The sequence below is a fragment of the Ammodytes marinus genome (assembly GCF_949987685.1).
Source record: "Ammodytes marinus genome assembly, chromosome: 1".
Taxonomy (NCBI): Eukaryota; Metazoa; Chordata; class Actinopteri; order Uranoscopiformes; family Ammodytidae; genus Ammodytes; species Ammodytes marinus.
This window is the reverse complement of record NC_137230.1, coordinates 19,834,452-19,858,249: the sequence shown is the minus strand read 5'-3', so window position 1 is coordinate 19,858,249 and position 23,798 is coordinate 19,834,452. Positions and strand designations below refer to the sequence as shown.

General features: G+C 40.9%; 1 protein-coding gene across 4 annotated transcripts in view; it reads left to right on the top strand.

Annotated features, from left to right (window-relative positions):
• The window catches only part of plekha7b (pleckstrin homology domain containing, family A member 7b), a 65,962-nt gene that overhangs the window by 18,523 nt on the left and 23,641 nt on the right, over nucleotides 1-23,798 (top strand). For 3 of the 4 annotated variants that reach the window (XM_080034135.1, XM_080034132.1, XM_080034133.1), the window contains 6 exons: nucleotides 12,604-12,687; nucleotides 16,557-16,668; nucleotides 17,699-17,803; nucleotides 18,436-18,508; nucleotides 18,954-19,054; nucleotides 22,669-22,847. In XM_080034135.1, coding sequence (XP_079890261.1) covers nucleotides 12,604-12,687; nucleotides 16,557-16,668; nucleotides 17,699-17,803; nucleotides 18,436-18,508; nucleotides 18,954-19,054; nucleotides 22,669-22,847 — 654 coding nt within the window. Of the gene's footprint in view, nucleotides 1-8,226; nucleotides 8,276-12,603; nucleotides 12,688-16,556; nucleotides 16,669-17,698; nucleotides 17,804-18,435; nucleotides 18,509-18,953; nucleotides 19,055-22,668; nucleotides 22,848-23,798 lie in introns of those variants that run through there. The other variant, XM_080034134.1, reaches the window with a different exon arrangement.

Sequence of the window (23,798 nt, the reverse complement as noted above, 5' to 3'; positions counted from 1 at the left end):
AAATGCAGTTTAGTGTAAAGGATGTCGTAGGCAGCCTGTTTTTCCCAGAATGATTTCATCTCTACTCTCGTCACATCTCTTCTCATATCCTCATTTTGCTTTTGCAATAATTAGAGAAATGGTGGAGAACCATTTTTAATCTAATGAGGATGAGCAGAGAAATCTGCTCTGTAAATGCATGTGTATGTTGAATAATCTTCCTTCACAGATACTGAATGGCTGTCACATGGTTTCCCAGAGTAGATAAGGACACCATAGGGAACAAATCGCTGCACTGCATTGACGAGAACACATTAAATAAGTTTTCTTAGCACTAAGAGTTGATGCACTTTTTAATAACAACAAGTTACTTTCAATGTTTTAGGAAACCTCCTACTGTGCAAGAGTGCAAGAGCAACATCAACAAAAGTGCAACTACAAAGAGCAAATATTAACACTAATACACCTTTTTCTCATAGGGTATTAAGTATTTCAACCTAAATGTGCATTTATATTCCTTATGCATTCACTGCAATTCAGATTATTGACAGATATCACCTTCTTTTCAAATTGTGGTCTTTTATTTTTATAGTTAATTGCCATATTGATGCACTATGCTCTGCTAAACGTGAATGCTGTAGGGCTGTGATTTTTTAATTTGTATTTGATGTTAGATTGAAATATGCGTGTGCAGGATATCACTGACCTGGGAGGAATAAAATCCTTCTGTTGACATTATGCAGTGCCTTGTTTTAGCTCATAAGTTACACAGATGGGAGCTTGTGGAAGGACATTGAGGTTAAAAGAGGAGCGGGAACCCAACACCTTTTTTCTTGTCTGATTATCAGCTCTCTAATATTCTTAATTTTTATTCTGCTGACGTTGATCCTTTTGCTAGTTAAGCCTCCTACACATTGGGTGGAGCTCCCTGAAGGGATTCAAGGGTGAGTCGGTCAAATTCAAATGAATTACTACTTTAGTCTTTTTCTTGAGGGCGTAATAAAAGTTTAACCAGTTAACGCCGTTTCACACTACGAGAATTTTATCTATTGATGAGCTTTATTAAAAATGGAACTAGCTGTTTTTTGGGTGTATTATATTATATGCCAGTATTTTACATGCTTGAACAACAACAGAGGACACTATCAACAGAACTTGATGCACACTGTTTCCACTAGTCTCTGCTATTGACTTTGACTTGCTTTTCTCTATGTTTATGCTTATTGTGTGCACCGCCAGACCTTGGCAAATTCTTTTGGATGTGTGAATGTACCAGGTGATAAACCTGATTCTGTTTCTTGGAGCTAGCTGTAAGCCCTCCCTAAGATTTTCAGCTGTGACATTTCCCGGCACTTAACATCCCCTTCTGTCCTACCTTGCACAGCTAAGCGATTTGCTGTGTTCAGCTTTACAATTTGGGTTGGACTTTTGCATTTAGCTCCTGAGATACAGTATGCAACACTTGAGCAGATGCTCTAGTTCAGGAGCCACAGGCAGGAGGAGTGTGCTGTCTTGTATGACAAACAAATGTAATCTACTTAGCCAGATAAGTTACTTTATGTTTTCTTTCATTATTTTGGGCCGATTTGAATGGTTACTTTCTTATTTTTCTTATTTGTGCTTGTCTGTGTCTATAGCAGTACCAGGATTCATTAGACTTGCAAATCAAGGCGGTGCTCCAACCCATCTGAAGACAATCACTGCATGATATCACATATTCATATTGCATTCTGGAAATGTTCTACAATATACTGTACAATGATGCAGTGGAATGAGCTAGGCTGTCTTCCTGTCTGCCTGCTCATTATTCCATTATGTCAGTAAGAGAAGAGCTGCGGAAGCGTGGGAAAGGAAAGGCAAAAAAATAATTTGGGGTTGATATGGAACATAATAACATGCATTTGATTACATTTATTCTAATTAGGGGCCCTTCGCTGATCATCCAGCCTGCTGGGCTGGCTGGCAGTTAGCCTCCGTGCTTCATTCACTTCAGGTTCCCTTAGTGTGTATTTCATTTGAGGGTCCTAGTCATTTGAGATGTCCTTTATTGAGACTGGCTACATTCTACCTGACATGGAATCATTTGCTTGGACCCAGACCTCTATCTGCTGTCCCTGGACTGACTGCCAAGCTTGCCTGTCTGTCGTATAGATACAGCTTGCTTTCCGATAAGAGCCCTCTGTTCTGGTGGAGTGTACACTAATATACATTACATTTCTTTTAGAAATGGTACACTCTATGCATCAGTAAGATAGTGCCAACAACAGTTCAATGAATGGTGAGCAAGGGCACTACAAGTACTAGGGCATTGTAGTAGTCACACTGTGCTTGCCAAATGAAATAATGGTGTATTGTTAGAAAGTGGAGCATTTTTACTTGAGGCAGAAATGACCCAGATAACTTTACAGAGTTATGCTTGAACAAACCATTTCACCTGCTGTACATTTTATCATGGGTCTCCTCGATACAAGCTAATTGCCAATGCCATGATCATCTTTCCCAACTCTATATATATGCTCAGCTTGTTTTGGGACTGTGTCTTTCCTTCCACTTGCTTCTGTTCTTTAAATGCATTTGCCACATTATTTCAGGTATTACTAGTGCCAGCAAATGATTCCACCTTAACCACATACTTTTTATCAGCAATGTCTCAGGTGTATTGTGTGTATGTGATCCTGATTCTGTAAATTCCTATTTATCATAGCACAGTCTTCGCTGTCAAGTCCAATTTGCAACCTCACATTTTCAGTAAGCAGAGTCTGCTAGGTATTACTGCTTGTGAAGGTAAAGTGGTGTGATGACATTAATAGCAGAAAAATGCTTAGTTAAGCTAAGTTTGCTAAAATAAATACTGCAAGCACGTTGTTTTCACTTTGCGCCCATATACACGGCAATGAACTACCTTTACTTACGCTGATTTTGCATTCCCTATAGCGTGTGATTTCTTGAAGCGAGTGGCTCGGTGTTACGACCCTGGCCGCATATGGTTAGTTTTGTTATGTTCTTTGCTATTTTCCTTTTGGTTTTCATGAGTGGTTGGTGGGAGTGAGACCTCTGCGTGTGAATGAGCTTTTCTACACAGGTGCAGGTGCGAGTGATTGGCTCCATAAGTGGCGGAAGCTGATTGGCTCACTATCAGCCTCCGGGCATTCAAAGGCTCCGCCGGATTCACTCAGCCGGGGGCATGGTTGGCAGCAGCAGCACTCGCGGTTTCCTGAACCACTTCTATTATTTTGTCATGTGTTAATTATTATATTCAGTTGTGTCCGGTAGGGGTGAGTTGCCAGTTCTTTTCCAGAGTTTGTTTCCTTTGTTTGTTTCATGTTAAGGTTAGGGATTCGCTTGTTTTTTTGTTTCTAGTTAGGTTTTTGGCAGTACTCACCCTGAAGCTTTGTTGCTCTCTTTTGTTTACTGTTCAGCTGAAATAAATTTATATCTATTTTACTTTCTTTAGGTCTGTGCGTGGTGGTTTGGGGATCGGGGAGTGGGCCTTTTCGTATTTGTGTTGTGTCTCTGGGTTCCCCTAGACCGGGGCATAACACTTGGTTGACTCAGTGCTGCCGTAGAGGTGTGTCTGTATGTTGTCGTGTGTAAGTGAAAGGAAAACAAAGTGTCTTTGAACCTCCCCTAGAGACAGACTGGGGTGGCAAAGAGAAAATTCATCCTCTACTCATTTAATTTGTGTCAGAGTTTTTTTCGTTTCTAGATAGCTTATCACTTTGTTTGATTGATAAGACAGTTTAAGATGGTCTGTTTATTAGAAAATGTGTCCTTGCATCTATATAAGGGCTACAGTTGAGATGGAGATTAACGTATGTGCTTTGCAGACTGTCAGTATGGGATGCTTTTGCTAAATGTGTGTTTTATGTCTCGGTAAGAGATCATCTGCTTTGCAAAGTCCCCCCCCCCCTGAAGTTTGTCAGTGCCCCAAGAGGAGATTTGCCAAGCTAGATCAAATCTCAGAACTTTCAGACCGACTATGCTGCTGTGATGTTTGGACGAAACCACAACAAGATTTGTTTGTATAATACATCCGTTTAATCAGATGAATTCCAAATGCAGTGCTGCATCAGAGATGAGTATTCTACTCCCTCTTCACTGAGAATTTTAAGCTTTGCCACATTCACTCAATTGGTCAGTTTTTATAGACAACCCCTGTGGAGGTGGGGGTCACAAAATGTGCTTTCTTTTATTTATTTATTTTACTATGTTATTTCTTTTGGGCCAGGGACATTAGGTTCAAAATTAAGTGTGGTCTGTTCATTTTGTTCTGGCTGCCATGTGCAGTGTATTTTTAAATGACATTTAACACAATGTTTTAAGGCTTTATTGACTGTGTTGAAGTGCAGTGAAATAAAAGTAAATTTAAATAATGCCTGAGTACAAAACAGTGATTACTATACGTAAGGATGACCTAATTTATTTTTTTATTATATGTGTACAACAGTATCTAACAGTTTATAGCCTTTTGTCCCTGCACACATCTACCATGTCACACTCACACAGTGACACTCCTTAGTTGAAATAAACAAGAGCTCTGGGTCACCATTGTTCAGTGAGCAAGGTGTTGGATAAATATGTGGTATTCAATATTGACTCATACTCTACAGGGACCCTTCATTGATTTATTTTCCCAGCGCGATGCACGCTCCAGAAAACGTCCTTATTTTTTCTTTGTCATAGCATATCCCTGTCGCTATTGATCCTTGAGAGAAGTGCTTTTGGAAGTCATTTCATCGTCATGGATGGAGGCATCATTAAACCACAATTTCAGTTACTCCAAATCACCATTTACAAATATTTGTCCGTCAGCTAAATGTGTGCCAATAGAGCAGAGGAAGTGCTGATGTGCTCACAGTCCTGCAATGTAAGTATCCTTCTCTCCCTAAAGCCATCTTCTCCCTCGCTTTAAGCAGCTGCTGGAACCACTACTTGGTTATAACAAGTTTATAACTTTGCAACAAAGAGAAAACCTCCCTGTGTATCAGAGAGTAATGCAGGGTTTTCACTCTCTTTGGTGCTTTTCTTTTTCAGGATTACTTTCTGTGCTTGGAGATCAGTGTTTCTCTGCATCCTAATCATTTGTTATTATCCCAACAAAGGCCTTTCTTGAATTCACTGCAATGCAATTAGCTGTTGCCTTGCTTATGTTTTGGTACTGCATGGCCCAAAGGACCATTGTGACTGCAATGAAATGTGCTGTGTCAGAACTGCGTGTGAGTTGAATGTTAATAAGGTGACAGCTCTTTCAATTTCTGCCAAACCGTCTGTCTGACGGGGTTACAGACGCTGGCACGTCCTCGCACCTGTTTCTGCTCCCCAAAAGGCCTGTTTGAACCTGCCTTTACAACTCTTTGCCCAGTGCTGCTTGAGTGGTTTGCTGGATGGAGTTACAAGCTCCATAAAAAGCAGACCAGTTTTTTTTTCTGTTTCATTGATGCTGTTTTATACTAGCCTGGATGAACCCAGCCGAGTCTGCCGGCGATTTGATTTCGCTCTGCAGACTAGTCTGGACCCAACCCCTGTTTGGCCGGGTTTACTTTCTCCCAAAGATTCTGGCAACAATCACAAATGGGTTTTCTCCCCAGGCGCGCTAGAGGCGGGATTAACCCGATGAAAACAGTTAGGCGGCCGCGGATCATTGGTCTGATTGGTTGAAGGTGTATCCAAATGCGTACAGAGGCATTTTGATCTACGTGGTGGTCTTTGGTTGGCTTTCCTCATTTCTACACTGAGTGACAGTTCAATCTCCCAATGATTCTTCGGGGGAGACCGCCCAGATAGTTCCTTTCCCCATGTCAGGGGAATGAACCAGAGCGAGGCCGCCGCAGTGCTCTGCCATGAAACTGATAAAGGTCAGTCAACATCTGCAAATCCTGCCGCAGAATGCTTATCTCTTAAACGGCTCCCTGTGTCTGGAGACTGTGCTGTTATTAAGGCATAATTAATTCTGCCTGCCAGGCCCGGGATGCTACAGGGGGTTTCTTGAGCTGCACCATATCACTCTCTCCCACAGTGTTATGTCATTTAACACATTCACACTGTCTGGGTGTGGCATGTCGTACGCACAGAAATAACATGTCATTGCAGAGTTCGGTATTGGTTCCTGCGGCACCTCTTATATGCTCACATCTGTAGCCCTTTTATGGTTTGCTTTCGTCTCATTGGTTTGGATATTTTCAGAGGCACATCATCATTGTGCTGATATTAATGATACATTCGTTATAGCTTCTTGAATTTGCCTTGAAATGAAGTCAGCAGACTAACTAAATTAAACGATTGTGTGTTCTCCAGTAATTAGATGCACACCATTGATTTGTGTTTTACTCAACTCAGAGCTGCAGTGTGAGGCGAAATGAATGCCACCGTAGTAATGTATTCCACAACAATGGTTCAAGAGATTATATTCTGTTCAGCTGCACTGCACTGACTCACCTTAATCAGTCAATGGGCGCATTTGATCATTAACACAACGTGGGGTGTAATGGTTCTTTTAAACAGGCTGTATAGGGTCGAAGAGTTGTCACATATAACTGCAACGTGTACATAATAGAAATTCCCAGTGGTTAATTAAGAAGCAGAAGAAGCACTCTATCATTCCTCTTGGGGAAATCAGATGTTCTGTTTTTATTTTGTTCGTTACATCAACATAGACCAGATATACACACACATATGCACACACAGGACCTAGAGACATGCATTAATGATGACATGTCAGAGTGAATTGGCTGCTACAAAGTCGGCGCTCTAAGCAGTTAGGGGTTCAGAACCTAGTTCAAGGGCACCTCGGCAGGCCACCCTCCAGTTCCCATGCATAAGTGGTGTATTCATTTCAGGTTCACTTTTATTGTGCTTATAAATGCGTCCACAGAGAAGTGACAGGTGCTTTCTTTGGCTGTCCCCGGCTCTCACTCTAAAACACCACATTGATGCTGTGATGCCTATTATGAAGGCTGCATGGAGGGAGTCAAGAGGTTCTTCTCGCAATGTTCTAGTGCTGAAAATAATTGCTTGTCGTAAGAGCTCTTGTTTCTGTACTTATCTCTGGGTTGGAACTGGTTTCTATTGTAAAGCATAATTGTGTCTGATTTTATTTCAGTTGAAGTGAGATGTCTTTGAATTAAACTGCCTTTACATTGGAACATAAAACCGAAGCAAACATTTAGACTTGGGTTGACTTGTCTGTCAGCTTCAGTGTTTACCACAGGCCTACAGTATGTTGGTACCACCTGCTCCTCTGGGCCACATTCCTCGGGATTAGTTTAAACACCCTCTCAGAAGAGGTCAAAGGTCAATGTTACTGCTAAACCATCACTTCAAAAAAGTATACACCAACGACCCCGAGGTGCCCTTGAAGGGGCCCGAGAAGTTCCAGAGTTTATCTGTTTTACAAGTTGAAATATATTTCGGGATCCTGTTTGAACATACTCAACACTCTGTTTGTTTGGTGCTTACTATGGATGCTGTTACATTATTTAAATAGTTTTAAGAAGCCCCGCCTTAACGAAGATGCTGACTGAACAGCAGATGTCTAGCAAAATATGATTTGAATGCTCCAGGTGTGTGAGTGTTTGTCCACTGTGCAATGTTTAGTGAAGTGCATTTAAAGTGCACATGGACAAACCAATCAGTCCTGTAAATTGTGAATGTCTCCACATGTCAAAGCAGGTTAAGTAACCGACTGAGAAAAAACTAAATTACCAACATGCCCGCATGTCTTCACGACTTCCGCTGCAATGCTGCCACTCCATTGGTGTACCTGTGTGACAAACACCAAACAAAGTACATCTAAACAGCCAACACTGACAGAGAGGAACTGAAAAATACCCCTTGACATTTTTATCTCAAGACCACACTGATGACCAATGTATACTCTAGGCTGTTTACTTCAACAGGAGCTACTGTTTCCTTGCAAGAGATGAGGTTTAGCAAAGAAGGCAGTTCTTGGAAAGAGGGAGAGTGAGAAGTGGTAGAGTGGGAAGTAAAACATTCAAGGGGAGGAGGAGGATCTGATAAGCAACCGAGGTATTCCCCTGATGGGAGAGGGGAGGTACAGTACATCTCTCTGCAAGTGTGGGGTGAAAAACCCTGACGGCACGTTTGAGCTGGGGAAAGCAGAGATAAAGAGCTCCCTCTCCTGCTCTCATCCTGCTAGCTTCACTTTACTCTGCCCTTTGCGGATGCCAGCTGCTCTGAAAGACACTCTCCCTGCATCCTCCACACAATGCCGGGAAGATTTCCATGACCTGCAGTGAGTCTAGGAGCCGATTCACGATGATCCGCTTTATCGCAGCAGGTGAGACATGCCTCCACTGTGTGCATGATACAGCAGAGCTTACATAGTACAGAGAGGTCTGTGCTAGTGGTGGGTACAGTTTGGGGAGTTTTCTGTGAGTTTCTACCACTTGGATATTCCTTTTTCCCCAAGGGAGACTGTTGTAAATAGATACAGGAGTTGAAACCATGAGCAGACAGCGTGTTGTGTGGGGCAGTTTGGAGCGTCGGCCCGTTTCTATTGGATCAAACCACGGAAGCCGTGCCCCCGCTGCCAAGACTTAGCCCTCGTGTTGGACAGGGATTACCCTGAGCCTCTTGTTTTGCGGATAAAAAAAATGTTATGGTATGCCAGGTCTGAACAGTGGACCCAGGTTGTTCCAGCTTTGAGAGAGAGAGAGATGATTTCAGCTGCAGTGCTTCTGTTTCTACACAGACACTTTGGCCGAAAACCAGGAGTTCCCATTGTACTCTCAGGTTGCTCACTATTCACAGTTTGCTTAGTTAACATCAAACTCACCGAGTGTATGGAAAGTCCTTTATTTGCTTATACTTAAGGATAAAGTTTACACACACACAACTGTTATTTTTACTTTATACTATACTGTATGTGGTAGGTTTTTTTTAAGATATTTTTTTGGCATTTTTCATGCTTTATTGATAGTGTAGAGACAGAGGTGAAATGGGGCAGAGACGGGAGTGACATGCAGAGAACGACCGCGGGCTGGAATCGAACCCGGGTCTGCTGCTGGGCCCGGCCCGGGGGGGCGACAACGACGCCCTACCAACTGAGCCAAGGGCGCCCCTTTGTATGTGGTAGTTTTGACTGACAGCTGCCTCTTTTCTCAGCTAGGACTGAACTAAGTTTGCTCTGCGGTAACACTGCTCCATTAAACAAAAGCCCTCTTGAGGCAAGGAGGGATCATGCCAGTCAATTCTTTCTCGCTTTATCTGGACTGATGGAAGAAGAAACTCTACTTGACCTGAGGGTTAGTGTATTGGGGCCCTGTATAAGGTGTGAGGGGTGTGAGGCAGTGCCTTGTCAGTGTATATTGCCGAAGAACAAATATTTACAAAAAAAGGGTCTCTGCTCTATCGGGCTATTAAGGTGCCAGTGGTTTCTTTATAGAATTATTACATTACAGTATGTGTATCTGTAGTATGATACATTACAGTAAAGAAGGGGGTTTGTTGTATCAAAAGGGGTACCTAAGTAGCTTTATTCATGGTGGAAGTAACGTGGATTTACTTTAATCATATTGGTTTTAAATGTGAACATATTAATCTGAATCATTGAAATAATATATGACTGTTGGTTCCATTATTTTTATTTGACTGCTTTTGAGGTTGAGATGTAAGTAGTAACTTGGTATTGTGTGTATGCACTATATTATGTTTTTGGCTGCTTATTTATTAGGTCTGTTATGTGAGTGAGTCAGTGAAATATTCACTGCAGTCAAATCAATGTGATCTAAATAAATCATCTTTCCAAAAGAAATTGATGCAATCACTGCGAGGTGGTTTAGTTTTTTAATGATTCACGACACAGAATCGTATTTGTGACATACAATTCTATCAACATCATCTGACTGGCACAGACAACAGAGCTGCTTCTCCACCAAACAATCTCAGAATGCAGTGTGCCACAGCTCCTCTGCAGCAGGACTTCAATTCTTCCTTTGGGAAACATCGTCGCAAGCGTTGAAGGAAGTTCGTTTTCTAGAAAACAAATAGACCCACTGTGCTGCAGTGTGTGTACCCCCAAACTGGGGATGCTGCACATTCCATGACAAATAGTTCAGAAGTAATGTGGTTAAAACAAAAGCCTAAAAGAATGCAGGTTCCCTAATTAACAGGGGGATGCTGGTGCAGTGCTGTGTGTGCCCTGTGCTGCTCGGCAAATTATGAGTTGTTGCCAGGAACACGCCTGGCTAAACCTGTGTGTGTGTGTGTTTGTCAGCCTTAAGAGACGTTGTGTGCGTGTGTGTGTGTGTGTGTGTGTGTGTGTGTGTGTGTGTGTGTGTGTGTGTGTGTGTGTGTGTGTGTGTGTGTGTGTGTGTGTGAGAGAGAGAGAGCATGATTGAGAGCCGTTCAAACACATGTGCATGTGTAAGTTGTATGAGTTGCGTTACATTTGCGATGTTCATATGTATTGTTTACATTTGATGTCATGCTGTTAGTATGTGCAGAATCACTCAGCATCACTCCTCTTCAATACAGCCTAGCCTCTGAACTTTTCTGAAATGTCAACTCAAAAATCTTTGCGCCCTGCTCAGTTTCCCTCCCGTCCCTCTGCTGCATGGTGGTAATGCAGTCAGGCATCACTTTCTCTTTATACTATTCTGCACCTTTAGAACTGAAGTTTTGCAGCAGCCCTTCAGAGGATTCACTCTTTACTGCTTGATTTATAGTTATTTATTTACGCGGTGTGGTACTCTTTAATGTTAGGATGGTGAGAACTTGTTTTATCTTAGCTAGTGTTGACCTGCATAGCAGTATTTACTCTATGGTTTTATTGCACGCTCCAGAGCCTTCTGTTGAGGAATAGTGTTATGGTTCTGATAAGAAAATGTTAAGGGGGATAAAATATTATCCCAACAAAAGACAGATTTGAAAGCATAATATGTCACTTCAGCACATTTATCACACACGGTCAATCTGTTTTTCAGCCAGCTTGAATCGGCCAAAGACTTGCTGTCCCCTCAGCTAGCTACACCTACATAAAGAGAAGACATAGGGCTTTGCAGCATGATTTTACCAATGGCAAAGGAGATGCTGATGCTTCGAAATCACCCATAACATTTTAATGTATAATGGAGCCACATTTTTATATGTGCATACAAAATAAAATGGAAAAAGTCTCCAGCACTAAGGATAAAAGAACTGGCAGCATTTCAAGGGATGTGTCACAGCTTGAGTGGATAATGGATAGCAGTATGTACCGGTGGCATCTCACTAATCCTGAATCGCCATATACCTTAAAGGCCCTCTGCCATATTGTGTAAAAAGTGAGAGAAAGTCAGTGAAATAGAAAGTACCAATGAATGATTGTGTCAAGATAGTTGGATGGTTAGATGAAGCTAGGGCATCAGACAAATGCATTAGTGCTTAGAGATTGATGGATTTTTTTTTTAAAGAAAGCGAACACACCATCCAAGTAAAGTATGGAGTAGATCAATCTGCTATGCGTCAATACTGTGTCAGATAAGGGATCTTTGTTTATTTACCTGGCAACAAATGTACACTTAGAACTTCACAGTGTGTAGAGACTAAACGTGTGGCGGCTGTGGTGAAGAAGGTAGGGGTGGTCGTCCACTGGAGTGCAGGGTCGGTGGTTTGATCCCCCGTCTACCCGCCACATGTCGAAGTGTCCCTGGGCAAGACACTGAACCCTAGATTGCTCCTGGTAGTTAGCTTGCACCCTGTATGGTAGCTGCTGCTATCGCTGTATGAATGTGTGTGTGATCAGGTGAATGTGTACAAAACAATGTAAAGCGCTTTTGGTCTGTGAAAAAATAGGAAAAAAGCACTTTATAAATGGAGTCCATTTACCATTAAATACCTTCTGGGATTTTGTTTTATTTTTGTTGTACATCTGTAAAAGAAATAGCCACTTAAGACCACCCAGATCTTCCACAGCAACTTGTTTTTAAGCTCTGTTTTTCATTGAACTATGTGGAATATTGCAATATATCACAATATGCATCATATTGCAATGTATCGTGATATATCATATTGTGAGCCATGTATCGTGATGCGCATCGTATCCTGAAGTCCTTGCCAATACACAGCCCTAATACACACACACACACGTGCACACACACATATTTCTCAGGGTTAAATATTAAGGGGTAGGTAGTGACAGAGCCATTTAATGGGAAAAGGTCAGTAAATGGTCTCTTATGAATAGACAACAGACAGAAACATAAAGTCACGGCATAATATTACAATCACCAGCACGGCTAGCTACTTTGCCTGTTTTCCATATCATCTTGTGATAGTAACATGTGTTTATGCTCTAGTTTAAGCAATGAATGGCCCCATCTAACTGCAATCAATAAAGCCTGGGTGAGCTGGCTAATGGAAAGTGCTGAGCCCACCACATTGTGTAGAAAGAACATGTGCCGTGATGCCTGACCAGGTTGCATTGCCACCATGGATTCTTTTACAGATCATTGCAAGCTAAACATTCTTGTTGTTACCTCACCCAGCAGCCACATATAGAAACACAGCCCTTCAGGGATGGGATCAGGCAGGAATATGATTAATGACTAACTCATTTTGTTTTCTCCTGTGGTGTTGTTTTTTCTCTCCATGCTCCCTCCTTTCTCATCTCCCTCTGTCCTGCAGCCACAACCTGAGGGCGACATCGTTTCGGCACCCAGTGACCAGACAGATTTCCCCTGAAAACACAGAATACACACTACAGGACAGGTCAGTGGGAATGAGGCATAGACTGTGTGCCGAAATGTACAGATAGGTTAGTTCAAGGTCATGAGGTGGGAGTCTGGAAATAGACCGGGGAGAATTAGAATGTCATTCTCCCTGATGAAGCATGACACACAGTAACAAGCAGAAGAAAAACTGTTTTACATGAACTGTTTGCCATGAAAATGAGTTGTTGTCATAGTCAGAACACTAAGTATCGGCATTAAAATGTTTTTCATCATATTAAAATGCATTATTTACCATCAGGGCATTCATAACTGCTTAGACTCACTCGTCAGTGGCTCTGGATGTTTTTTTGACAGTGTTATTATCACATCTGGAGTCGTGAATCCGTCTCATCAATCATCCAAGTAATGGTAACGCCGGGTTGATTTCTTCGGGTCCCTCCGTGCCATTTTTCTCAATGTAGTTGAAGTCATAACAAATGGAAACCTGACTGTTTGGTTCTAACAAAGGAAATGATATACATTTTCAGAGATTCTTCTTTACCAAATGAGACATATTGTATTATTAAAGAGCATGTTCTTGACATTTTGAGAGTTGGAGTTGTACTAGACACGACAGTTGGAATTTATTGATGATTTTTCTTCTATGTCATTGTGTGAATCTCATCCTACAAAGCCATCAAAGCTTGAGAGCAAAATACAAGACAGCAGGTGTCTGATCGTATTTAAGCTGACCAGTGTAAGATGATCATGCACCGTGCATATTCCGCTTTAGGCAGAAACAGGTTGAGGGACAAGCATGTGACCTTCACATTCTCACTAATTAAAATATGTTCTTTTATAGCAATGCAAAACTGATTGTCATTCATCCATGACCTTCACTGTCATTCATCTCCTAAAACTTTCCATTATCCCTAGTTAAGATCTTCTGAGCTATGGATTTGTCTACCATCAAGGGGCTTTAAAGTCACGGTCGCCTGAGCCTCACTTGAATATTTCCAATAGTGATAGAATGATTCTTTTACTTTTAAATGCAAGTCATTATCTTTTTAAGCTACGGTAAGAATAGCCTCACATCTATTCACCTTTCACAACAACGACATGATTAAGAAACCTAATCTCAGCATTTACAGCAAGCACCAAAATATTTTTTTCACAACCAGTTCAGGTTTCTAATATTAAAAGTGACATTCCAGCATATTTCTTACAAACTGCCCCTGAATTCAGTCCGTGCAAACTCTTAAAAACTATAGCAATCACCTCCCTGTTGCAAACTACTGTACGAGAATATAGTTATAATAATAGCATAATAGTAGTACTTTCAACAAAAAGATTAAAGATAGTGTTCTGTACACGTTACACAGACATGTTAAATATGTCCTGAAAGACTGACTCTGACTTCAGCTCTACTCTGTGATTTGAAATTGATCATCACAGCTGATCAGCATGGACCAGCAAATCTGTTGTATTTTACTTTCAGTTGCCTGTGTTCTACTGTTTATCACTTGCTCTGAAAAAAACAATGTACTATTTTGAAGTGGTGGATTATACAGGTATGTTAATAAACACTTCCCCAAAAAAATTAAATCAACGACCCAGTTACTTTTTGTGTTAATCTGAGAAATTGTCGACTAAAAAAGATCATACATGTGAACATTGGAAGTAGTCTCTCAAACACCAGCTCTCAACACCAGTTACACACACTACAGTATTTCACAAGTTGCGTTGTTTTTTCAAGTCACAGAATTATGTTTGTGGCTTGATCTACATTCTGTACAGTAAGTTTGTAGGGTACACAAAGTAAATTCATTTGAATTAGCTAGTTCAACTCTCACTTCAAGCTCTACTCTAAGGCTCTCTGTGTTGCAGTACAAACACACACACTTTTCTAATTGATGTTTAAAGATACTTTTTCTTCTAAACCAACTTAACTTTATCGCTGTTTTATCGTGCTTCTCTCTGCCGCGCTTATTTTCATATTGCTGTAATAGAGTTTAGTCTGGGGTGCAGTCTTTGTTATCCACTGTGTGCGACAAGGCATTGGCTTGTGGCTGTAAAATGTTGCTTCTGTTCACTGTCAGGGTGATGTCCTAGGTCTCACTCTGCACAAAATGATATCCGATAAGGAAGTTGCTTTACTTCCGTGAATCGCTGACTCCCTTCCAAGTAAACGGGGGAACCTCTGAATGATCCCTGGAAACCCCGCATCGGATCCAGGACAGAGCAGGAAATGGAGCTTCAGGAGGCTTTGCCGGCCCGAAGGCTCTGACTTTGTTATGGATTATCACGCTATGATCAATTTGTCAACTCTCCTCGTGTGCACCCGCTACTTGAAAGGATTAAAAAACGTCAAATATGCCCTCATTTCCATCAGAGCAAGAGAAGTAGAGAGGGAGAGATGGAGCTTAGTGCATTTCACCCTTCTGCACTTTTGATTTGAAATATTGCTCCTCGCCACCGCATGCCACAACAAATCTCCTGGGGAACTGTTCCAATAACAAGGGTGGTAAACAGTATGAAAGCTTCCCATAAAACAGCAGAGTCCTCATGATACGAAAGTTAAAAAATAAATAAAAAAAGGCTGGCTGCAGTCCAGGCTGTGATTGCCAATACTGTAAGTTTTGTTCCACTGTGGTCTCTATCTATGTCTATGTCCCTCCTGTTCTCCCATAACTTTCTGCTTTAGTTTGTGACACACAGCTATATCTTATCTCCTTTTCCTTAGCTTCAGTGTAGTGCACTACACAAAGCAGGAAAAAACAACAGGGTTAGCACTGCCCCTGAACAATGCAGGGGGCTAGTGACAGTGTTGTCAGAGGGATGAGGCACACTTTGTTTCTTATTGTACTGCTGCAGCTAATAAGATAATCAAAACCAGACATTTGCATGTCAACTAGTCAACTACGCTGGTTGATTGCCTGCAGATGTTATATTTTTTTATTTTTGAAATGTTTCCTTAACGCATAGCATCTTAATAACGGCATCTATGCTATTGTTGCCTCCATTCTTAGTTTAGAAAATGTTATATCTGACAAAGTCTTGAGACATGGTTGTGACTTCATTTTAATTCAGTGGTTTGCATAATGTCCGGATATAAACCTACCAGAACACTTTTAGGACGTGATGTAGCATGAGGCCTGTATGATTTGTGGATGAAATATTTGCTGGAACTGCATGTTAGCATGGAGTTAAATTCCTAAGAAAGGTTTCTGGGACCTTGTTAAATCAAATTGATCCCTGCTGTCTCCAGTTCTTCCTGTTATCTTTGTTGCATCTCCTCTTGAGCACATAGGACAGATGCACAGGTGCAGCAGCCTAGAAACCAAGTTTGTGTATTTGGAATTTTGTGAAAATACATGATGTTATTCTTGCAAAATATTTTTTCTATGTTGTGGCTAAAAAACGTTTTAAATAGCACCGACCACCTCAAGGTCAACTAAAATAGTACCATTTGTCCGACTCATCAAAACCTGCCTCCATTTAAATCTGCGCTGAAGGTTGGAGCTGTTTTCTACCTCATTCCATTAACCTTAAGGAGTGATTGTACATGAGGCATCACATATGGTTCTGTGCATACTGCTCTAACACATGGCTTAGGTCTTTTATAAGATTGGTCCTCTCAGGGGGTGTGTGTCAGAACAAATGTCACTGGTGTATTCGGAACACAAAGCTTGTACAACAACTTACACATCCACTGCAAAGCCATTGGCTGTGACCGCGGGTCGTGTGGCGGTGTCAGGAAATAGTCATATCCTTTATATGTGAAAGCTCTGTACAGACCCGTGCTCTTTTTCCATTGCGTCTCTTTAGTTTATCAGAGGAGAGAAGGGAATATCAGTAGCCAATACTGCTCATCTTGTTTGTGTTTTGTGTTAATGATTGTCTTCTACGCTCACTTTTAAACTGCAGGATAGCGTCCCGTATGTCCAAGTTGACGGCCAATCAGAGATGCCCCGCTATGGTCACAGAGTCCTCCAAGGCTGTGACTGAAGCGGCAGGGGAGTCCACCTCAGGGCCAAAGGTGAGTATCAGTGTTTCTCTTCTGTGAGAGGAAACACTGTTTTGCTATTTTAAGCTTAAACTTTAACAATCTAATCTTTCAAAGAAAAAAAAAATAATCTTACTGATTTTTCTTAATTTTCTTTAATTTACATTTATTGTAGTTGGCCAAACATTTATTTTTGGGGAAGGAAATTGCTTTAGGCACCCTCCTGATGCGATTTGGTGCATGTTGATTAATTGGTTTAATCGACTCAAGAAGGCATTATCTCTGTCTGATTAATGGCCAAAGAGATCAATGGTTAAGTCATTTTTCAAGCATTATACAACTGAAATCCTGCGGGACTGGACAGCGGTGTGATGCCCAGTGTGCATCTTTGTGATGGACTTGCTGTTGTTTTCTTGGTGATCATGGAAAATGTTTGCTGTCACATGTTTTTACAGGACAGTAATGCAAACACGGAAAATCTGAAATTGCTAATGCTCCACTTTAAAGCCACTGAAAGAGAGTTGAGCTTCTTCACAAATTCTCCACTTTTCTAATTAACTGTTTCCAAAACCCTACTGTTTCAGCTGTAGAGCTTAAAAGACCCATTAGTCGACCTATGTCAAATTGATGAGCATTGATTCTGACAATTGATTAATTGTCATACATTTTCTGCAACAAAAAAAGAGATTTGCTGGTTCGAGTGGTTCTTTTTTCACTTTTCACTATATCAATATTTAACAATATTTGCGGACTACCTGAGAAACAAGCCATTTTGAATTTAATTGAAAAGATTCTGACTGGCAAGATATTCTTGGTAACATAACATCACTCTTGGCTGTTTATAGTCCTTGGTCCCCACACAAAACACAATCCACCTCCTGGTCATCCATGCTCCCCTAGAATTGATCTACCCCTCTACCCACACCAGTTTTATAACTTATGGTACATCATCATACACACCACTACTCTCTATTCAATTACTGTGTATTAGCTAAGGTAAGCAAAGTAAACAGGTTTCTCGAGCAACGGCACCACAAAATCAACTTTTCTTTGCTTTCTGCAGGGCTCCAGGGCTACAGGGAAAGTACACAGTTTTGGCAAGAGGGACCATTCTATTAAAAGAAACCTCAACATCCCAGTGGTGGTGAGAGGCTGGCTCTATAAACAGGTGAGTTGAGGATCCTCTGCTCTTGTTGCGGCTCTCACAGAAAAAGACCTCATCTGTCAAGTATGCAGGAGGATATAGTAAACACATGTTTACATCCGTCACATTGTGGAATATCAGCCGCAGTAGTCACATAATCAAACATGAACCTTTTTTTTGCAGAAGGGGAGATTATACAGTACACAAGTGGTTCCCCTTTGGTTCCCTCCTTCCCGGTGCATGTTGTTTTGTAGTCTTTTTAATTATTTTAAACAATAACCAAATCCATTTTGTGTAGAAGTCATACGATTTGTAAAATTTGCAAAATAAATGCTCAGACATCCCTTCTAAAACCCTGTTCATCTGGGCTTGAGTGTCTCTAAAGAGCACATAATCCTTAAATACAAGAAAAAAAAGTACAGTACTGAGTTACATGTAGAGGCTACAGCTTGTGCCAAATGCTGCAAGGGGAAGAAAAAAGTACTTGCAATATATTGTTCTATTGATATGCACAAAGCCAACACCTTGCTTGCTGCTTACAAGCGCTGTATTCCCAAACCACACATTTTAATTAGAATTTAAATTCAAAAGTGTCCCTGTATGGAGGATTTCTAAACACAATAATGTGTGTTGTGTTTTCCCCCCTTCACCTCCAGGACAGCTCTGGAATGCGACTATGGAAACGGAAGTGGTTTGTTTTGTCAGACTACTGCTTATTTTACTACAAAGGTGAGTCTATGAAAAGTGCACTTGGCCAATAGGTTTAACAGATACTACTGAAAATGGGCTTGCTCATTAAATCAGACATACAAACCTTTAATGATCTCGAAAACGTATCTGGATTAATGACAGCTTCTAATTGGACGTATGACATATCTTGCTCACTCTTCATCCGGCTTCTCCTTCCCTATTAACTCAAGTGTTTTATTATGGGATGTAATATGTGCTTGTGTTGCCAGCGCATCTCCCTCTCCTCTCCTCTATTAATCACACTGAATAATAGATAAGCCACATGCCACCTCTGTCCACACGCCGTATCATGCCCCGTCCTAGACAAGAGTCACCCATGAATAAATGCCTCACTCATTTTTCCTGCTGACAGAATTAGTTAGTGTGTTGTTTTTTGGATGCCTGTAACAAATACTGGTGCGTGTTGTGTGTGCCTGCTTCACAGACAGCCGAGAGGAGACGGTGCTCGGTAGCATCCCTCTGCCCAGTTATGTCATCGCACCGGTTGAGGCTGACGACCACATAAACCGGAAATACGCTTTCAAGGTAACACTGAAGTGGCACCGAAGTTATCCTGTCCAATGTGTAGCCAGCAAAACCTGTTCCATACCAAGCACATTTATTTAATACATCACTATTTGAATGCAATCCTCTGGCTGGTTGGATACTCCCTGATGTCTAGATAGCATTTATGTTTCTCCTCCATGTTTTTTCTTTTTTTCTCTTGACGGTCTCTATTAGTATTAGATATTAAACTAATTGAGAAGCAACCAAAATGTGTCCGTAGCGCAGAGAGAGTCAGTTGTGGGAATCAGGTCATAGTTTTGTTGACCTATTGTTTAATCAGACATTATTGTTTTATCAAATCATAATATTTGAAATTCTAGATACATTTGTTCATGTCAACTTTGCAGCTCTTTGCGTAACAGTAAGGCAACGTGAAACACTGATGTGTTTGGCATATTTAGTGGAATCAACAACAAACAAAAAAAGGTTTGTAAGAAACACACATTCTCAAAGTAAGATAACATTTTATTATTTTGGGCAAGAAATGTTATTCATGCAACTCAGCTTCTATGAAGATTTCTCTCTGAATTCTACTTGTGTTGAGTCTGATGGAATGTTTGTCCTTTTTATTAAAACAAACCCAGTGGTGGTTGTTACAGTGAATTGCTGCAGTACAACCCTTTATGTATTCTGGGCACAATAGCTTTGTGTTAACATGCACATTTAATGTATGGGAGACTTTTCCTGGTCTCATTTTATTCACTTGTTGTGAGCTGCGGCAGAAGGATTTTCTTCACAGTGTTTTCGATAGTGTGCAGAAGAGGATGCAGCAGAGCTTGTCTTCCATACAGTCCATAAGAAGAGCTTTGGTCTTTTTACTGAATTCTGACTGGCACATGACTTGCTTGTTATACTGCACCTAAACAGAGCCTTTGCTGCATCAGGCGATTGTGTCATTTTTATTTAAAGGTTTTTTAGAACAGAACTTTTCCACCCATTCCAATGCGGCTAACTCTTCCTTATTTGCTTCTGTAAAAGGGGGACAGCAGAGGGATTTATGTCTTTTTGGTTACAGCACGAGCGTTTACATTATCAAGCTCCTCCTTTTTGTGGAAACACAGAGCTTGTTGCAACAATAGTGCTTAAATGTTTGATGCACCACTACAGCTTCAGGGCATTCTGTTGCAATCCTTTCAGGTCCTTTGTACTTTGGCTTTTGTTCTTGGATTCTGTGTGTGTGTGTACAAGCGAGGGTATGCATGCGTGTGATCGTGTGGTATGCAAATCTCCTGGGTTTTAACGAAGCTAGTACATACAATGGAACTGGTATGAAACAGTAATTGCGCTGCTGGGAATATTAATTATACATTACAGCCTATTCATCGTCTCCTCCCCACCGCTCACTGGGGAGTAGATGTAAGGTGAGGGTGAAATGAGCTTGGGCTCTGCTGTACCGCCCCTGTATTTAGGGGAGATCCCCACTTCCGACAGCTCTCCCTGAGCCATCAAGAGGTTTCTTTACCTGTCTCTGAGGTGCTGTGGAAAAAATCAGTTGTAGCTTAAATGAGCATAACGACAGCTCAGTAGATGTCGGTTATTGATTAACAATGGGATGTTTCAGACTGTTATCTGACTTGTGTCTTATGTGTCTGATTGTGAAGTTTCAAAACAGCTTCAATGCTTCCACTGTTTTCTCATTCTTGTCTCTGTGACACCCGCTAAGAGAACAATTGCTGTTCTTTCTTATTGAGTCAGCACTGATCTACTGTAACTTCCTGTTGTGGTGTATGTGCGCGGGCGGAGTGAGTACTGTTCTCTGCGGGCCACCGTCCCTGAATCACACAGGCTTGCTGTCTTGCATGAATAGGTATTTGATTTCACTCGAGCCTCATCAGTGGACAGCTATCCTCTGCTCACTTTGTTTCATATCTGCTCGTATAGCTGCTCGAACTCTTATCATGTACAGACAAGACCATAGTCATCCATGGACAATGCCAAAGCTCACAGGTGTACTATTAGTTATTGTTAAAAAGTGCATAGGTATTTGTGGATAGTCACATATTGTTATTGTTACTGCACTCCACTCCTGCAAATTGGATTTGAAATGAAACATTGAAAACTGCACATTCAGTGCAAGACTCAACTTTTTTTTGATAAGGCCCAAATCTTAAACCGTGTGAGAGAACAAGAATACCAGTACCTGCACTTATTACACAATATGGTTGTACACAAGTGGAAGTGAGAGTCAGCAATTTAACCTCAAGATCATTGTGAAATTTCAAATGACCACAGAGTGAGAAAAGAAAACATGTGGAACAACAACATCAAGATATTTAGACATTTAGCCAATTGTGTATGTTTTAGAAATGCTGTCAACAGGTAATGCGTGACACTCATATTTCCAAAGGTACTTATTTAATATATATCATATATACGTATATGATCAGTATATGCTCTGGTATTTGTCTGGTCAAGCTGCATATCACTTATCACATTCTCATCATCAGTAAAGTGGTGGGACAACATGGTCTCAGCCCTTATCTCTGTTTGCATTTTTTGGGATCTTTGTTGACATCAGTAATTAGCCCCCTACTGTACACACATTCATTTTTTGATCAAAATATTGATCAAAATTAAAAAAAAAACTTTTAAATTGTTTCTCTACATCTATTCTGAAGCAGGTCGGTCCCTTGATGGATTCACTTAACATGGTTTGGATTCCCACATATTTATGGACACATTTATGAAGATTTAGGATTTATTTACAGTCTTCAGAATTTAAATCATGCAGGTGATCTGAACAATTCAAGCTAGTTCAGATCTCAATGTTTGTATTACATACATTACATACAATACATTTGGAAATGTACAGTGTGCACTTATGATATCAGTTATGTCGTGTTTCACTAATCCACATTTTCTTACATGATATATTTTATGTATTTCTGTAGATATTGCTTGTGTTGACTTGATCAAGATCATGGCCTGTCCACAATGTGTATAGTGCAGTTCACGTTTGTGTTGTGGACGCTCTTGTGGTAGTGTTAGCAGCTTATTTATTTTTAAATGGTGCAGTTGCCTGAATTAAAAAAAAGAAGCATTTTCAGACGATAATTGTGGAGTGGTCCTGTATGATTGAGCATTACCAATTTCATTATTGGGGCAGAAACAACTGAATCTATGTTAAAGATTCTGAATGCTCCTTTGCTGTGAATGTATTGATGTTTTTTTGCATCAGAATGGGTTTTGTGCTATTAAGGCTAATTTACACCACTACAAATTACTAAAGGTAAGCTAATGTTTATGACGTGTGGTTATGTCTGTGTGTGCCCCGACTAAACTGGTGACAGATGCCCATAATCGCCCTTTTCGTTGCTACTGTTTGGTTGTTTGCTGCAGTTGCTTTCCGATTTCAAATATAATCTGTAATGCATTTGTTTTTGTCAGAAACAGGACAATGTTGACATTGTTTCTGCTGCAGCACTTTGCACCCTCCTTTTTCTTTTTCTTAGGCAGCCGACAGTCACAAGTAAACCACAATGCAAAGTTTTTCTCTAATCAGCCTCACCGGCAGCTTTCTCCTGTGTTCTCATATCTCCTCTCTCTCTCTTGCCCTCTTGATCTCTCTCTCTCTCTCTCCCTCTCTTTGATAGGCGAGCCATACAGGAATGCGCTCCTACATTTACAATAAGAACTCTGTGATTGGCTCGCAGGCAGAACACTGCGGGATGCGGACATATTTCTTCAGTGCGGACACACAGGAGGACATGAATGGCTGGATCCGGGCCATGAACCAGGCTGCGCTGATGCAGCAGAGTCACACTATAAAGAGGTTGGTCTCACTCGACTAGAGTAGCATTTACTTCTCTCCCATTGGTCGGGCTTCTTCCAGGACCGGCATTATGCCTCCCATAAAGCACGGCAGTATCTGTGATCTAGACATGTTATTATGATGATATCATAAAGGGAAACTGTGTGTTACAGTTATTCAACCAAATAGTATTTTTCTAGTCATCTGTTTTGCTGGTGCATTATAACTGTATGTGCTGGTGTAACGTATTATGCATCAACTACATTGTTGGACTAGTTTAATATCAGTTTTATATCTGAAATCAGCTCTTTTTTCCTGCCTGCATTGGCTTTATTTTTAGCATTTTAAGCATGAACAGTCTTCCACAGCAGGTCCAACCCTGGCCGTCTGTTTTGGGATACTAAGATTGTTCAATGTGTGTGTGTGTGTGTGTGTGTGTGTGTGTGTGTGTGTGTGTGTGTGTGTGTGTGTGTGTGTGTGTGTGTCTCTGTGTGTAATGCATTTGGTTCTGGGAAATATGCAGCCCCTTGCCAGACATTCTACTGTAGAATGTTTCTCAACATCAGTAAACACAACCTATGAAGCACATTTATGTGCATCATTTTATTTTTAAATTTTCACCACCAGGTGCAGAAAAGCTGTCTGCAAAATAGTCTGTGACTTTTGTATCTGTGGTAAATGCATTACAGAATGCATGTAGGCACCAAAATGATTAGCTGGATGTGCTACATAGTTTGAATGGTCTATGCAATACCGCCACCTAGAGGTTAATGTAAGTCAGTACTCCTGAAATTCAGAATGCAGAAAGTTAGGTCCCATGATATGAAAGATTCATTATATGAATAAGTTTGCTCTAATTGACCAATGACAACTGATCACACCCACTGAGTGAGATGATCAATCAACATGTACCTCAATTAGCTAAAATGATTACTGTTCCCACCTTTGTATTTCACCTCCTAGGAATTATTT